General features: G+C 44.0%; 1 protein-coding gene across 2 annotated transcripts in view; it reads right to left on the reverse strand.

Annotated features, from left to right (window-relative positions):
• Positions 1-17045: 17045 nt before the first annotated feature.
• TRIO (trio Rho guanine nucleotide exchange factor) overlaps positions 17046-18556 on the reverse strand; it is a 401689-nt gene continuing 400178 nt past the window's right edge. For both annotated transcript variants that reach the window (XM_084621487.1, XM_084621488.1), the window contains exon 57: positions 17046-18544. In XM_084621487.1, coding sequence (XP_084477613.1) covers positions 18002-18544 — 543 coding nt within the window. In that variant the 3' untranslated portion in view covers positions 17046-18001. The remainder of the gene's footprint in view (positions 18545-18556) is intronic.

Raw genomic sequence — 18556 nt, forward strand, 5'->3', positions numbered from 1 at the left:
TATGTCCCCAACCAATACCTCATGATAAGACTTCATTGTCAGCAGCCAGTTATCGAGGTAGTGCAAAACCGATGACTGGTAGCACCAGAAGTGAGCTGCCACTTCTGAGAGTATCTTTGTAATACCCTTGGTATTACTGCAAGGCTGAAGGGGAGCACCTTGTATTGATAGTGTTTCAGGCCCACAGTGAACCTGAAGAACCTTCTGTGTGTGAGGGGGTTGGACATCTAGATGGAAGTAGGCATCCTTCATATTGTGAGCTGTGAACTACTGGTTTCTGTTCAGCGATGGAATTATTGATGCCAGGGTGACCATTCTGAAACACAATTTGTTGATAAAGGCATTGAGTTGTCTGAGGTCCAAGAGAGTGTCCACCTTCTCTTCTCTTGGGTGTGATGAAATAATTTGAGTAAAATCCCTCCCCGCCCCACAGTTGAGGAAGTACCAGCTCTATGGCTCTCTCAAGGAGGAGGGAATTCACCTCTTGAATGAGCTAACTCTTAACAGAGTGGTCCCTGAAGAGGGATGGGAAGAGGGTTCCAGAGGTTGTGGGGAGATTAATTCTATAGTGTAGCCAGAATGAATTATGCTAAGACCTCATCTTTCTGTTGTTATCTGTCAGGCTTGGGGCAAAGCACGCTAGATAGCCTCCAGATTGGCTTTTGGGTCTCAGGGTTGATGGATGTGGCATCTACTGTGGTTCATAGCTCTCCAAAGTCCTGTCAAAAAGAATTCTTAGCGGGAGGTTGAGGTTGGAAGGAGGAGGAGCATTATATGCTTGCTCCATTGCAGCTTCTGTTGTTTCCACAGTGGTTTGTAGCCTCTTTGGTGATTTGTACCTCTGAGGTCTATCAAACTTCTTTCTTAGTACTGGAGTGTAGCTCTCCAGTGAGTGGAGGGATGCCTTAGAATTTTTCAATTGGTGTAATGATTCATTTGTTTTCTCACCGAAAAGATTATTCACTTCAAAGGGCACATTCTCCATTGTGGAATGAATTTCCCTAGGGAATTCTAAGGAATGAAGCCACGATGCTCAGCTAATGACAACAGCTGTCAACGTCAAATGAGAGGTTGTGTCCGCTGCATCAGCTGAGGCTTGTAGGGATAATCTCGCTATCAGTTTATCTTTCTCAGTCAGTCTGGAATTATGCTCTGTACTCCTGCAGGAATTTGTCCATGAATTTCACAAACTTGGAATAGTTGACAAAACTATATTTAGAAGTTAGCTCTTGGCAGTTGACTATGCAGAACTGAAGACTGGTTGAACTGGAAAAAAAGGGCAGAAAATGCCGGCTCTGAGATTCACTACAGTGGTGTTTTTCCCCACTCCCTTCTTTTGGCATTTAAACATATGCTAAAACGTGTAGCCAATTGTTTGAGTACACATGTGGCTTGTTCTTAAAAATGTTCAAGAGACCAAAGAGCTAAATTTATTGTCTAAAGTCAAAAAAAGTACAATATGAAAAGGAGACATACATACCCTACTTCTGGGAAAGAAATTTACAGTGTGCTCACCTTAAACGGATCATTTGTTTCAAAGATATGCATTTCAGCTAGTAGCATTTATAGTATGATTTTACAAGTGTGATGGGGCAAGGCCAGATGGCTATGGAAAAGTAGTGGGAGATAGATATATTAGCTCCAGGCTAAACAAATTCCTGGTACCAGGATAAGTGAAATGGCAGCTGCTCCAGGTCAGTTAAGACACCTGGGGCCAATTAATTTTCCAGAAGGCCGGGAGAATGCTAGGTTGATTGGGACACCTGAAGCCAATCAGGGGCTGGCTGAAACTAGTTAAAAGCCTCCAGTTAGTCAGGTGGGTGTGCATGTCAGGAGCTGTGGGAAGAAGTTGTGTTGTTGGAGAGGCTGAGTAGTACACACCATATCAGGCACAAGGAAGGAGGCCCTGAGGTAAGGGTGAAGTGAAGCTTGAGGAAGTGAGGGCTGCTGTGGGGGAAGTAGCCCAGGGAATTGCACATGTCATGTTTCTAAAAGGTCAGCTACCATAGCTGATACTATTAGGGTCCCTGGGCTGGAGCCCGGAGTAGAGGGTGGGCCCGGGCTACCCCCCTCTCCACCTTTGCCCCCTGATTAATCACTGAGACTGGGAGACAACAGAAACTGTGCAAGGAAGGATAAAGTCTCCTCACCTCCCTCGCTGGCTTATGATGAAAATGCCTCAGTAGACTGTGACCCTTGTCTCTAGAGAAAGAAGGGTTACGTGGAGGGTCACAGTGAGCCTCTGAGGCTAGCGAAATCCGCCAGGAAACACGGGACCCACAGAGGCAAGGACAGAGCTTTGTCACCCAAGTTACAAAACTCTTTACATATCACTAAAATCCAACCTAACAGTTTGTAACAATTCTTTGACTACTCTGAATTCTTTGACTTGTTTTATTCTGTACTATTCTTATCTCTGTTTTGGATACTACATTCCAAACCAGTTAATAAACCGTGAAAGTACTCCTTAACTGTACTTGTTACAAAGTATTTTTGAATCTTTGCTTTGACAAGTTTCCTATTTTTTTAATTCCAAAGCTGACTTGAGCTTTGCACAATGTTGTGAACTGCTTGATATGGGTGAACAGAATTGTAGGATGAGCATAATTCATTCAGTTTACAAAACTTCCAACACTCAGGCACAGGTACAATGTAAAACAGGATAATTGTTTGGGGCATTTGATGGGGCTTGCAGTATTTTTGTGTGTTTGTTTTTTGCAATGATACTGTTATGGTAGGAGTCACCAGATGGTGCAGTTATACATAGTCTTACAAACTCTTTCTGTGTGGGCCAGCAAGTTTTTAGTCTCTGAAGAAAGGTTGTATTATTGCGAGAAAGTTCTGTGGAGAGGAAACTGTTGCACACAGTAAGAAAGTTCTTAGTGAAGGGTAGTTTCCTGGGAATTTAGCATTGGTGTGTGGCCTGGTCTACAATGGAAAATTAGGTTGGCATAACTATGTTGCTCAAGGGTGTGAGAAATCCACACCCAAGTGGAGTAGTTAAGCCAGCCTAAGTTCCCATATAGAGAATATGTTGACAGAAGAATACTTCCGTAAACCTAGCTACTGTCTCTCAGGGAAGTGGATTAATGACAGTAATGGGAAAATCCCTCCCATCAGCAGAGGTAGTGTCTACCAGGAAGTGCTACAGTTGTGCAGCTGTAGCATATTAAGTGTAGACAAACCCTGAGATTACTGAAAGAGGCAATTGTACCCAGGCTGTTTGTGACTGGCTGTGTAGTAGGGTTGGTGTGTGTGTGTGTGTCGGGGGGAGGGGTGGCTGTGGAGTGTAAATGAAGCAATTTACATTTAGAATAGACCCAAACTTCAAGTAATTGATTTCTCCACCACTGCGAAGTGGTCAGCAAAGCCTTGCTATTGCTCACAAAGGGCTGGTCCCAGTGTCAGCAGTGGGACACTGGTGTTGGAAGAAGGGGCAACAATATGAAGCACTATTTCCTGTGATTTGGGCACTTCCTAGTACATGTGCCAGCTTGTACGGTATTAAGCTAACAAAGAGGGGCAAGGGTAGCAGTAGTGCATTAAACAGCAGTTTTATGTATATAAGTGTCTGCTCCTGCCCCGATACAAGGTTTGCCATGGATTTCAGTGAAAGCAGGAATGAGCTCATCTCTCATCTCTCTCTTTGCTTTGGCAAGTTCTTGCAATTTTTGTCCCTTTAAATGGGCAAGAGTTAACCCATGCAGTGCCAATATCTAGCACATTTTAATAATCTTAGAAACTAGTGAGAAATTTACTCAGGAGACCAAAACGCACAATCAGCAACTTATGCTATCACTAAGGGATTTTTTAAAAGAATCCCATTAGCCAACATGGTGAGAGACACTAGAGAAACAATGTGAATGCTTGACTGTTGGCAGCTACAGTTAAATATTTAGAACTGTTTAACATGAATCATCAAAAACACCTGATGAAGCAGAAAGAGTAGCTCCAGCTGATTTGCTGTGAGCCACAGTGTCAAATCAAAGTTTAGAATGCAGGAGTTTCTGGATCTCTGTTTCCTAGTCAGGCAAAAAGAGAAAATCCCTTTCTCTCACCTCTTCAAGAAACACTCCCCAGAACGATGCACACTTCTGCTGTCAGCAATAATGACAGTACATAGAGAAATAAAAAGCAGCTGCTTTTCCATTAGAAGAGCAAATCTCATTCAGCAAGAAACGGTTTCATGCGTCTCAGATGAGGGACTCACATGAACAACAACCACAAAAGAAATATACGAATGAAAATGGATGTCTTTATGCTAAGAACTGGGGGCCACGGGGAAGACATAAACGATGAACACTTGGCCAGAAGAAAATATTAGTATCAGACAGCACTGAAAGAAGCAGCGTTGAGAGACTGAGTCAGCAAATAGCCATGTGCCCCAGAATGCATATGCCCCACTTAAGAATTCACTGGAAGTCCAGCTGAATGACTGATCAGAGAAGTTAATTAGCAAGGCTCTAGGAATATTTTTCTCCCTGTAAGTCTCCTCGTGTACAATTAGTGGTCTCTTATTCTGAGTTGCAGAGGTAAGTGTTTTAGGCCTTTTTAATCATTTTTTCCCATCTCTTAGCAGACTTTGCTGTCTACTCTGCAGGTCGAAATTAAAATCCTCTACTAGCTCAGCAAGATGAGCTAAGCTTTGAACTGTCTGTGTATGTAGGAACAGAGATAGGAAGAATGATTCTGTGATTAAGGCACTGTAATGGGACTCAGCAGAGCTAGGTTCTATGTTCCGGGCTCTGCAACATATTTCCTGTGTGACCTTGGCAAGTCACTTTACCACAGGCAAACAAAGGGGGGTAATAATAAATAGGGCCAAAACGCCAATCATCTCCTATGGTGTACTGAAGAGTACCCTCAGCACTCTTTGGTGTTCTTCAGCCCCTTTTAGTCTGAGACCCAAGCTGTGAATTTTTAGGGCAGATCAAAGCTTTCCCCAAAGTTCAGGAGAAGGGGGGAATCCAGTCTGGGGCCATCTCTGCTTTCACTATCGCTATACTACACTTCTGAGACTTCACAAGGGGTATCCTACTCAAGACCCTTAAGAGTCATAATCAAGGCCCTGTGCACTCCAAGCAAGTGGGATTGATTCTGCAAGATACCTGGTCTCTGTGGCACTCTAGTGCAGCACCTGGAGATTCAACAACTGCTTCAAGTAAATCCCATTATGGAGGCATTTATTAAAATAATTTTGAAAATGAATGATGCAATCAGTCAGCTACGCCTTGTGAGGTTTGTTTTTGATATTTTTAAAAATGACACAATCCCCACATTTGCAGATTTCAATGTTCTGCAGCTTTTAGTATTGACGACGCAACTGCATGGTAGGAATCGGCAGAGAAAAGATGTAGGAGAAACCGACAAGAGACTGTCCATTGCAGCCTACTTTTTTGTGGGGGAAGGAAGTCTTCGACACACGTTGGAGACACAGCAGGAAACGAATGAGGAACTGAGTGACAACTATCACATCTGTGAAATTTAGATGCTCAGCTTTAAAACAGTGAGGAAGATTCATGGTAGGGTCTCTCCTGTTGCTGAAATGCTAAATACGCTTCACATTCTTAAACATTCAAAAAGTTGGGGCTGCAAGGAGTTCCTGCCAACCACTCCCTTTAGTATAAATTATCATAGACTACAGCCACAGATAATACCAGTTATTCCCAAATATGTTGGAACTTCCTTCGCAGCACTGCTGGATTTGTTGCTGCACATGTGGCTACTGCTCTGTGCACTGCTGATGTTGTTGCTACTGGGGTCACTGTGCCATGATCTGCCCATGACAGCTGAAACACTGAGGCTATGTCTACACTACCACGGTAAGTCGACATATGCTACGCAACTCCAGCTGCATGAATAAAGTAGCTGGAGTCAACCTCCCTTAGGTTAAGTTACCCCGGGGGGTTGACAGGAGAAACTCTCCCGTTGACTTACCTTACTCTTCTTGTTGGGGGTAGAGTACAGGGGTCGACTGGAGAGCGATCTGCTGTTGATTTGGTGGGTCTTCACTAGACCCGCTAAATCGACCGCCGGTGGATTGATCTCAGAGCGTCGATCCTGGCTGTAGTGTAGCTGTAGCCTCAGTAGCAGAATTTTGTTTCTTGTGCTTGTGTACATATGTTTGTCTAGATAAGACATAGGAGCTGTTATTGGGTTGTTAGAATCAGTCTTGGCTCCACTGCACCTCATGTGCCAGTCTAACACAAAACACGAGTATAACTTTTTAAATGTGGTGACTGATTGGTAGGGAAGGAAATACAATATTTTCCTGTACAGATAACATTTCCACAAGGTGGACTTCAGACCTTAATATGTGCATGTGACAGAGAGCAGAACCACTCCCAACAATAAAATAATTTAGTCCCCTTGAGCAAACACAGCCATTTGGCACAAAATCAAATGTGTAAACATAACAAAAAATGAAACGTTAATTTAGTTAAGTCACAGTATGTCAAATGCAAATGATAATAGTGAAAGATTGCTTGACCGTACAACGCTGGCTAACAAAAGGCAGGAAATGCAAAAATTAAGATTGTATGCCTAACCTTCATTCGGCTTCTCTGCACATATACATTGCAAATGTTTAGTCATGTGATCACACTTTTGAAAATATACCTTTTGCTACAAACTTCATACACGTGTATCTCAGCTAACCTCATGGAATTAAAGATTCCCATAATGCATATGTGCAAGAGGGTTCTGCATTCAACTTTGACATGTACATTTCCTGGCTTTTTATTGCCGAACATTAACATTGCATTGATATCATTTTTATGGTTAATTTCTGAGGATTTTTAAAAAGGAGAAAAGTCTAAACCTGTGGCTAGAGGAGTGGCAGACAGGTGCCACACAACCGCTGTGTGGCCCCTATTTGCTCCTAGCCAAGAAATGTGCCCCCGTTCAAATAAAGGCTAGGACACTGCCACTGAAGAGGCAAAGATGATTGCTGCCTCTACTGACCAAGCACCATGATAGCGTTGCTGAGCAGACGCCGCTGTCATAATGCCTGCTGCCTTTATATTAAGGTTCTCTTTATGAATGGTTTAAAACTGGCCCCTTGTGCCATGGAAAATTTTCCTCTTAAAATGTAACATGCAGACAATATGAAACGTGAGCATTTTGGCAGAGATTTTAGCCACCTAAAGGATTTGGACACGGAGCAGCCGAAGCTCCGAGACAGCTTGGAAAAATCTCAGCCTACAGTGATTGTGTGCGAATGCAGGACAAGCAGGGGACCTGGTGGAGTATTTGCTCACAGTTCTATGCAGGGGCTCCATACTGCTGGATTTACACTCTGAGGTCATTTGTCTTGTCTGGAACAACATCACCACCATGGGCAGGCTTAGAAATGATAGCAGTGATTACAGGTTTCAGGCCAAATGCTTGCTGGATGCCTGAGATAGACAGGGTGTGTGTGTGTATGTACCTGGCCTGCAGAGCTCTCTGTACATGCACTCAAGAACCTTATCGCATCTCAGAGATGGAGTAAACTAGGCACAGGTGTATTCGTAGCTGCAGAGTGGGGGTGGGGGAGAGCACTGAATGAGACACACCTACCTTCTAGCTGATAGTGCATATTGCTCATGATACCATTTTGTCAATACAAGTCTCCCTACCTCCCCCTATGAGAGGCCGTCCGAATGAAGCCTTTTCATTTCAAAAATGTTTCTCTACAGGAGGCTCTGAAAAGCACCAAACTAGCACTCATTCTGCTGGGAGGAGAAGAAACCTTTCCTGCTCTTAGGCCCCTCCCTGCAGCCATCTCTACACCCTGATGTGAGAGAAGCCCCCGCACCTGATGTTACTCCCGGGGCTTATCCTGGAACCATCCATCTGCCATTTCAGAAGCTGACAGCGACCCTCTCCATTTTTTTTTAAGTGGAACATTTAAAAATGAAAGCTGTAAAAATGTTCAGTGTGCGCGAGCCTCAAACTCACACTGCTCAAAGTGCACACCGTTGGAGGTGTGCGCACGGAAAAGCAACAGGGTGGGCATATTGGGGAGGAAGGAGAGAAAATCTTGCTAACTATTTTACTTCCGGTGGAGTTTATCGTGGAAGTGCTGACAAGCTGCAGGCAATATCTCCTACCATTGAAAGGTCACAACAGAACCCTGAATACAGATATTTCATAGACTCATAGGCTTTAAGGTCAGAAATGACCATCGTGATCATCTAGTCTGACCTCCAGCACGTTGCAGGCCACAGAACCTCACCCACTCCTGAAATAGACCCCTAACCTCTGACTGAGTTACTAAAGACCTCAAAGTTTAAAGACTTCCTTTAAATGCAGTTCTTTTCTAAACTGAAATGGCACCAATTTCACTTCCATTATCTGGAGCAACTCTTATGCTATGTGTTAACATCAGTACCTTTAGGCAAAACCATGAGGACATGACATTGGATGTGCTACCATCAACACAATTTATCTGACTAGGCCACAGTGTAAGAGAGAAAGGGAACCTCTGTTTATATTGTACACAGCATACACTTATACTACACTGTATCATGGAAAAGCCCTGACAAACCTGCAGAGAGATATTATGCCTTCAATATCTGGCCTTCAGGTAGGAGGCAGGTTTCCCGCCTGCCCAGAAACTAACTGAGAGAATCCAAAAATAGAGTCAGTAACATGTTAAATAGCTTTTCTTTCCAAGTTTGAGTTGGAAGAAACATTGGCCACTGAGCAAACTTGCTTTATACTCCCCAGCCATGGAAAATAGAACCGTACATTCTGTGGCTTACTCATATAGACATTCTTTCTATACAAACCTTTAGAAAATTATGACCTTTAATAAGGCTTTGTATTCCACAGGGTGTGTAGGGGGTTTCTCTCATTTAATCTATATCAAGTCTGAGTGGATTTAAAAAAAGCCTGCCTCCGATCAAAATGTTGACCCACACTTCATTATTTAAACAAAACAAGAACTGCAAACAGAAATATTCAGTTGGCTGGGAGCAGACATGCAAAGCAGATGCAGAGTGTTAGTTGAGTGACGTTGCTCCGTGGGGAGCAAAGGTTCCATGTACGTCTGGAGTGATGGAAACCAGAATTCCTAGTGCTCACTCAATTGTCACTATAAAAGTGACAGACTGAAATGTGTGGAAAGGTAACTCCCTTCCTTCCAAATACAGCCCAACTGCCTCAACTATGGAACTGAAAACTCAGTTCAATGCTCTGCTCCCAGCTACCCCCGTGGGAATTTGTTCGGCTAGCATATCTCCTGCACGTCAGTAGAATTATTCCCAATTTATATCAGACCAGGATTTGGCCCACAGTGGCTGCTGAAAAGCAGAGACTTTTGCAATTAGTGTTTTCTTACAGCTCGTTGAATTTTTTTTAATTTTGGGTTTTCGCTACAAAAACATGGGATTTTTCACAGAAAATTCCCATTCTTTCACCCGGCTCTTAGTTTGTATGTTCTTGATGAGGAGGCCTCATTCCTGAGACTTCTCACAGGCAGCACAGAGGTCTGCCTCGTTTTCCTGCTGGCAATGTCTTCCATTACACGCCTGCACATTTTCTAGGCGTGTTTAGCACCTGGAGAGGGGTCATTTTGCAGGGGTTAGGAAAGATAAACAAGGTGATTAAATTCCTTAAAATTTGCTTATTTCAGAAATTATGCAAATCAACAATACAATGTAAAGATGAAGCCCCCCCCACTAATCCAACATTTACATTACTTACCATGTACCACCGTAACGACAGTTGCGTCACGTTTGCACAAACAGTAAAGTTTCCTCTTCGCCTGTGCCAAAATTGCATCATCCAAACCCAGAAGTCACTCTGAATGCCAGCAGCACAGAATGGAATCTCAGCCTTGCCTGCTATGGACGCTGCTGATCCTGTGGCATTTGTTACTACAAATAGGGGACTATTCTGTTATCCTGCACCTCTGTGCTTGGTTTGGTTATCACCCTCCCATCCCAAAGCCTCTGTGAACTAGCAGGACATTTATAGCCTGTGCAACATCCTCTTAGCATGGATACCACAACCCATTCTCTGCAGCCGAGGTCTCATCTCCCTTAGGATTATTACTTTGTCAAGGGAAGAGATGATTTTTGGACATAAAACATCAGGGAGGTGCCCTATTCTCTCAGACTTTCAACGTGAGTTAGACAGCTACTATTTGTGCCTCTGAGAATATCCCCCAAGTTGACATCCTCCTCCCTCACCACCTCTCTCATATCCTGCTTATGACCTCACAAGCTCATTGCAGCAACTTTACCCTGTCCCCATCTCAGGAGTGCTGGATGCAGCTGGCTAAGGCCAGTCAGGCTGTGCTGCTAATTTACAGTCAGTACAAATGTAATCAGTAGACAATTGCATTTTAGAGACCTGCAGGGAGAGGTTGGATAAATCAGCTATTTATCAGGTAGTCATAAAATCCCAGACCAAATACTTGAACACATTTGGATCCTGGTGCCCAAAGGGATCTGAGTGGGCAGACCCTGGCAGACTTCAGGTGGGATTCTGGAAAAGGTGTTCGAGTCCACACATGGAGACTCCATATGTGTGCATGGGGATGGTGGGAATCATCGCCTTTACTTTGTACTTACTGGCATTTTGGGGGGGGGGGGCTGCTGATATTGTCAACCCCCTCAGAACTCTGACAACAAGTGTTTGCCCACAGCAGTAGTTCTCAACCCTTTTGTATACTAACCCTCTCTCCCACCTGGATGCAAACCCCTTTCCCTTTAAAAAGTTGGGAAGAGCAGGATGAGCTGTGTCTCCTGGTTGCTACTCCCAGGTCAAGAACCCCTGCTCTAAAGGTTGGTAACTTTTCATCAGACACTCCTTACCTCAGCTGCAGCGCAGGTTCATTGAGAAGTTACACCAGTGCTATTTACCTATGGGATGGAGCATTGGCTTTGGCAAAACTGTTGGTCTGGGTACATGCAGAATCCATATGCTTAACACTGCACTCAACCCCTTCCCTGTAATAGGTAAGTTAATAATGAACATTCAGAATAAAAGTTACTCAGGGGCTTCCATTGCTCTACCTATACAGGAAAGGTACATGAAGCATAAATCACTTCCTGGACTGGAGCTGAGATGCCCCTCCCTTCCATCACCAGTTCTACCACCGCCACAACTAGTAGACATTCAAAATGGAGTTCTATTTTGGCACCCATCCATAACACAGCAGCAACTGACTTCACATTAATACCATTGCCGCCTTCCCCTAGCCTTGGCTTCTCACTAACTGGACTCACCCAATGCCACATCATCCTGCATTTACCACAGAGCAGCCCAGTACCGTGCCCGCTACTCATTTTTCACTCACTGGGAAAGTGGCTGGCTTTCTGCCTCTCTGATGGACGACTGCCTGGGATCTGCTGGCTGTGGTGCTTGACCTCCCTCCAGCCAGCTGTTTTTGTTACTCCCTTCCTATGCTTGTGCACACCAGCACCTCCCTCCTCACCACCTTCATTTGATGGGTTCACAACATTTTTTCTCTCTGCCACCTCAGGCTAGGGTATCTGGTGTCTCATGATAATGTTGTGGGGTAGACATTCTCAGACCACCACCAGGCTTTTGCAGAGACCTGACTCTCTTCTTCTTCGTCTCTGCTCACCCGCGATGAAACTGGACTCACTGGATCCACTCTAACAGCAGAGGCAGGATAACACTCGGTACAGAGTCACAACAGGATCCATGAAATTTGACCACAACTCTGAACAGCAACTTTATCTTTTAACATGATGCTTGTGGCTAAGTTGGCGTCCTTCCCATTTCTGGAGACATTATCCACCTTGACAGCCCTCAGGGTTATGCGTATCATTCGTTATACCCAGCACTGATGGGAAGTGGGCTATATGACAGAATTCACGCATTATCTAGATGTGCTTATTTCTCTCTGTCAAGGTTCCTCCCCCACGCTGAACTCTAGGGTATAGATGTGGGGACCTGCATGAAAAACCTCCTAAGCTTATCTTTACCAGCTTAGGTCAAAACTTCCTCAAGGTACAAAATATTCCACCCTTTGTCCTTGGATTGGCCGCTACCACCACCAAACTAATACTGGTTACTGGGGAAGAGCTATTTGGACGCGTCTTTCCCCCAAAAATACTTCCCAAAACCTTGCACCCCACTTCCTGGACAAGGTTTGGTAAAAAGCCTCACCAATTTGCCTAGGTGACTACAGACCCAGACCCTTGGATCTTAAGAACAATGAACAATCCTCCCAACACTTGCACCCCCCCTTTCCTGGGAAATGTTGGATAAAAAGCCTCACCAATTTGCATAGGTGACCACAGACCCAAACCCTTGGATCTGAGAACAATGAAAAAGCATTCAGTTTTCTTACAAGAAGACTTTTAATAGAAATAGAAGTAAATAGAAGGAAAGTAAATAAAAATCATTTTTACCTCTGAAAAATCAGGATGGTAGATACCTTACAGGGTAATTAGATTCAAAACATAGAGAATCCCTCTAGGCAAAAACTTAAGTTACAAAAAAGATACACAGACAGAAATAGTTATTCTATTCAGCACAATTCTTTTCTCAGCCATTTAAAGAAATCATAATCTAACACGTACCTAGCTAGATTACTTACTAAAAGTTCTAAGACTCCATTCCTGGTCTATCCCCGGCAGAAACAGCATATAGACAGACGGAGACCCTTTGTTTCTCTCCCTCCTCCCAGCTTTTGAAAGTATCTTGTCTCTTTATTGGTCATTTTGGTCAGGTGCCAGCGAGGTTACCTTTAGCTTCTTAACCCTTTACAGGTGAGAGGAGCTTTCCCCTGGCCAGGAGGGATTTCAAAGGGGTTTACCCTTCCCTTTATATTTATGACACTCTCCATGGGTAAGGCTGTGTGATAATTGCTTTCCTCTCTGTGGCAGTCAGGACATCTTCTAGGTAATAGTGCATAGCAGGGTGGTGGAAGGCAAGACCAACTTGCTAGTATGCCCAATGCTGTGGTGACCCTGTCTGGAACTAGGAGGGCATGGCTCCTATGGAATTGTCTCCAAATCCTCCTGCAGCTTATCACAAAGATGCATGACGACTTAAAAGATGTAGTCCAAAGGCGCAGATTCAGTGTGCCTCAGTGAAGTCAAGGAAGGTCCCACGGGCTCTCAAATCCCGGCCAGAAAGTAATGGCACTCCACTCTTTCTATGCCGAGTAAGTCTTGGCCACCTCCTCCTTTCTGTCAAAATACATCTAGAAGTCATGCCTATAGTCAGAGGTTGGTACAGCCAGAGGCGGATTTACAGGGAAACACAGAGTGCCCTGGCATGGGCCCCCCTACGACAGGGGGCCACAGGGCCGGGCAGTTGCGGAGGCAGAAGCTTGGTCCTGCCGGCTCCTGGGACTCCTGCTGCAGGCTCCGCACCCGTCAGCCAAACTCCCTCCTCCCCCGAGCACATCATGTTCCCAGCCCTGTCCCCACTGCCAAACAGCTGTTTGCTAGCGCTCCAGGAGGGAGAGGGAGGAGCGGGGCCGCAGCACGCTTGGTGGAGGAGGCGGAGAGGAGGTGGGGTGGGGCCTTGGGGAAGAGGGTGGAATTGGGGCAGGGCGAAGCAAAGGTGGGGCCCCCCACTCCCCCATCAGCCGCTCAGGGCAGGGGGCTGGGAGCATCCCCATGACCCCATCCCTGACTCCTGCACCCCCCCACATCCCCACCCCCATCCTGAGCACCAAATGGGAGCTCCTGCACACACACCCCACATTCCCACCTGCACCCCTCGCACCAAATGGAAGTGGCCCCAGGTAAGCGTTCCATACCCAAACCTCCTGCCCCAGCCTTGAGCCCTGTCCCGCACCCTAACTCCTGGCCAGACCCTGCACCCCAACCCCCTCCCAGACCCTGCACCCCCAGCCGTGACTCCTGCATCCCCTCACACCCCCCAACCCCCCTCACTCCTGCACCCCCCCCACCATGCCCACCCTGACTCCTGCACCCCCCCACATCCCCACCTGCACCCCTCGCACCAAACAGGAGGTGCCCCAGGTAAGCGCGCCACACCCCAACACCCTTCCCCCCCACACCCTAACTTTTTTTTACATTTTTTAAATAAATGCTCTTATCCAATGCGCTTTCCAATCGTTAGCTAATGGTACAAACAATATTTGGAAAGATCATTAAGTGGTCCGCCGAGACCCTCAGTGACTTTCAAGTGGTCTGTGGAAAAATAAGTGAAGACTACAAGAACAATCGAGGTACCTCACTTTATTTTCATTTACTTGCTATTACTTATAAGAGGAGGATGAAGAAAAAACGAATGAAAACACCGGGGCAGGGGGAGATAAGAGAATGTTTTTTTTCTTGGCTGGGTCCCAAGGAGGGACTCCAGAAATGAAGCTGAGCCCAGGGCCCCACTAACTCTAAATCCGCCACTGGGTGCAGCACCAAACCTCAAAGTGCACCCTCTTCCAGACCCATTCCCCGCCCCATCCTTTCCACTGCAACTCTCCTACCCTCCCCACACCCTGCAGCATTGCCCTAGGCTATAAGCCCCATATTAGCTGCTCTCACCCAAGCTATTTGCCTTTTTCCTTCAGTCAGATTGCAGTGCTATTTCCAGGCATGTTGCACGCATCAGCTGGTTTGCACACTTGTGTCTGAGGGGCTTAACTTGCCCCTGTAGGCCTAATTGTGCTAATTTGGGACCCAGGGTGCATCTGCACTGTAATCTGAGGTCTGACTGCAACAAGCGTAGTCATACCCAACATAGCTTTGATCTAGTTAGTGCAAATAACAATAGCAGTGAAACCGCAGTAGCGTGCACTTGAGTTCAGGGACCCAGGCTTGTTCAGGCCATGCTGCCTCAGCTTCACAGTTATTGTTATTCAAGCTAGCTAGGTCACGCCTACTCCTGCTGCAATCACACCTCTGACTGCAATGTGGACACGCTCCAAAACTTGGGTAAATGTGTGTCTGGGGAACCTCTGAGCACATCTGAACATTCCTATTGAATAGCCTTAAACAACCCCCTTAGAGTGCTCAGCCTTCGAAGTAAGCAGGGGACTGGGGTACAAATGAACGTTCTCTTTGATTAAAAAAAAACAACAACCCTGAGCACCCAAACTTGTGCAGACTTCTAGAGCAGGGCCTGTGCACCCACAAGTTCTCTGCCACTAATATTAGTTGAAAGGAACGCATTTTTGTCACTGAAACCCACCAGGTGAGTAATGTCTACACATACTCTCCTTGGGTTAATCCTCTTCCCCACTGTGGTTTATTGCCAAGCCTAATCCATTTTCCTGCTCAACAAGAGGAGGGACAGGTGTGTAATCACAGAGCAGCAAGGAGCTTGAGCGTTTATAACAGAAACAATAGGTTGGGATGGGGTATTTTATTTTCATACCTTAGAAGAGACTTCAGGCTGTTTGCCCTGTCAGATAGATCTCTGAATATTCTGTATGTTTATTTCTGGGATTTCCATGGCAAATTGTGCGTGGGGAAGGGAAGTGGGTGCAGGGAAGAGAGAGAAACAACTAGTTTTTGAAGCTGGGCAATATACAATCCTGAAAATCAGGAATTCAATGAATTGACATGCAGAAGTACTACATATTGAGTTACGGACCTTTAAATTCATCTTTGAATTGCAAATAAGGTAAGGACAAGAAGTGTACATATTCAAAAGCTTTCCACCTGAATCCTTTGAAGGATCTAGATGGAGTTACATCAGCAATAATGAAACCATCCCTAGATTAAAACGATTTTCCTCATGGGTAGCATGCTCCAGATTAAATATAAGAGTGACTGGAATATACTCCATTTTATATGATTTAATTTTGATCCTTTGGTTTCTTGATAAATTGGCAATGTGGCCCTTAATTGGGTGACGTCTGGCTGCAACTGTTGTATCCACAGTTGCTCTAAAGGTATACAATGCAGTGACAAACAAGTCCCAGAAGGGTAGCGAATCAAATTATCTAATCATGTGGGAAGACAAGGATACCGCAAAGCACTCAACACTTAGAAGTAAAGGGCAAACAGTATTTTGTGGGGCATACTCCCGGCTTTTAAAATAGGCAATTTAAATCACATTCTATAGCAAGGAACTATTGCTGTAGCTTCAGTGCAGAGCACCACTGAAATATAGGAAGACCTAGATCATAAGGTCTTAAAACAAGAGAGATCAGACAAATATGTCAAATATGTTTAATTTTTTTTTAAAATAACTGATGGCAAAATAAAATATTTACATCACATCATACTGTTTAAACACATAACGTCACTGTACAAAGAAATATACATGCAAAATAAAGTAAAAATTTAACTGAAATAATAGAGGAAAATAAACACGAACAAGATGTTATGAGGTTGGTATGAATACACATCCAGTTTTGAATTCAATTTTCTTTTAAAAAGTTTCTGTACAACTTTACAAAACAAACAAAAAACAAACAAAAAGGAATAAATAGAATACAATGGAAGCGGCAAAGCTTAAAACTAACCAAAGCCAGTTTATGGCTTAAGACCCATATATCTAACTAGTGTGGGTTGCAGGCTTAGTTTCCTTATTAAACATGGCATTTTGCACAGAGAAACATAGACGACAACACATCCATGTGAACTCCTTGATGCACAGAAAACCATCTCTGTCTTTTTAAATATTTCATCACATGTTAATATTACCTCAATCTTAAAAACAGTTACATAAGATACAATTACATTACGTGTCAGGTCTTATAACCACTACTGCTTGGATGTATTTCTTCACCAAAGAGCAAAAAATTCATTCAATTATTGTACAGAAAGCAGTAAACGCAGATTTGAAAATTCTAAAAAGTCGTAAATGTTGAGACTGATTTTGGGAAAGTAATACTTTGGCATTTTGAATAATAATATAATAATAATTTTTTAAAAAATGTCACCCTATTTCTTATTCAGTTTGTGATTTGGGTTATGAATATCTAATTTATTTATTTACAATCCTTAAAACTCACTAGATTTTTTTTTACTAAGTTTTATGCTAAAATCTCATCTTAAACTAGTAATGACAGTGTGATACAATATTCCCTCCCTCACCCGCCCAGAAACCCCAAACACACAAACAAAACCATAAAGCTCGCCGTACTAAGTATGTGCTTTTTCTATATATTTATTACAGTTACAACAGAGGTCCTCATAAATAGTTGCATAAAATGTTAAAGCCACAACATTGCACATGATATGAAATAAAACAAAATCCCAAATGAGTGCATTTACAGTATTTTCATCCTGCTGTATACTGCTCGACAATCAGATTGGCAGGCTGGGCACCAACCCAAAGTCCTTTTCGAATGGGACAGCAAGGGCTGACCTGAACTGAAGACCCGCACAGTGGTATACCACCATTTAGGAAGGAGGGAGAGGGGGAGAAAAATTACAAACCAAAGGCAGGTAACAGTCTATATACAAGTAAGGCCTACATTTTATCAGAGCAAAACGATTCATTCTATTTGTATGCAAAAATTTTGAGGTTGGATGCACTTAAAAGCAGAGTCTGATCTCAGTGCACTGCTATGTGAGATACATACAGGCGAGGCAACTGGAAAGCTCTAGGACCAAGTGAAAAACGGACATCAATGGAGTCTATATCAGTGGGCAGCCAATTTGGTGAGTTTTCTCCAGGTGTGATTTGATATTTGTCTTTGTTTGTTCGTTAATACCAGTGCTTTGAACATAGGCATTTATTTCCTTGAACACATCTTGAAAATGATAGATCAGTTCATTTGCAAAATTCTATCAGTTTGTTTTTTTAAAAAAGTGTTTTTTTTGTTTTTTGCAGAAACCTGAATAAAATACTGTTACTGTAACGCTCTTGACTGCCTTTCACAGAGTACAATGCTATAGTTCTCCACCTCAGCGTAGTTTGCATTGCTAGTCCCAAGTACTACTGTGTGCAGGTTTACTTGGAATGCATTTTCACACGAACATTCTAGCAGCTGATTGGCTCTGTTTTTTTCTCCAAAATTCAAGTCAACAGCTGATTGGCAGGAGATTTCTATCTCCAGTTTGATTGGCAGGTGAAAGAGAATGAGAGAGAATTTCAAGCGAGGTCAAACTCTTGGCAAGAGCCTGCTCTGTAAGAAGTTTTTAATGCTACGAATGGGTCGAACATCATTCTGGTGTTTTCGCCGCTCAATGAACGAAGTCAGTCTGGATATGTCAATGCTGTCAACATTTTTGCTATTCCCCAGCTGCAGCCATTGCTCTTGAAGGGCCAATGCAGCAGAAGGACGCTTAGCCGGGTCATCCTGAAGTAGGAAACATACAAAATCTTTGGCCTTTTGGCTAACTCCTTTGAAGTAGTCATCTGGGAAACTAAAGTCTAAGCGGCAAATATTCAGGCAAGTTTCCTCTACACTTTCATCCAGGAAAGGAGAGACGCCACTAAGAAGGACATATGTGAGCACTCCAATGCTCCAAACATCTGAGGTGAGGGAGACAGGATTTCCGAGGATAATTTCAGGAGCTGCAAACTCTGGGTTCCCAAGTAACTGGTGGATATAATAGGTGGTATTGAGCTGGACGGCATCTCCAAAGTCAGCCAGTTTTATTGTTGGCTTAGCTGAGCTCTGATCCACCAGAATGTTTTCAGGCTAGAAAATACA

The sequence above is a fragment of the Lepidochelys olivacea genome (genome assembly GCF_965140295.1).
Source record: "Lepidochelys olivacea isolate rLepOli2 genome assembly, chromosome: 2".
In the NCBI taxonomy this organism is placed as follows: Eukaryota; Metazoa; Chordata; order Testudines; family Cheloniidae; genus Lepidochelys; species Lepidochelys olivacea.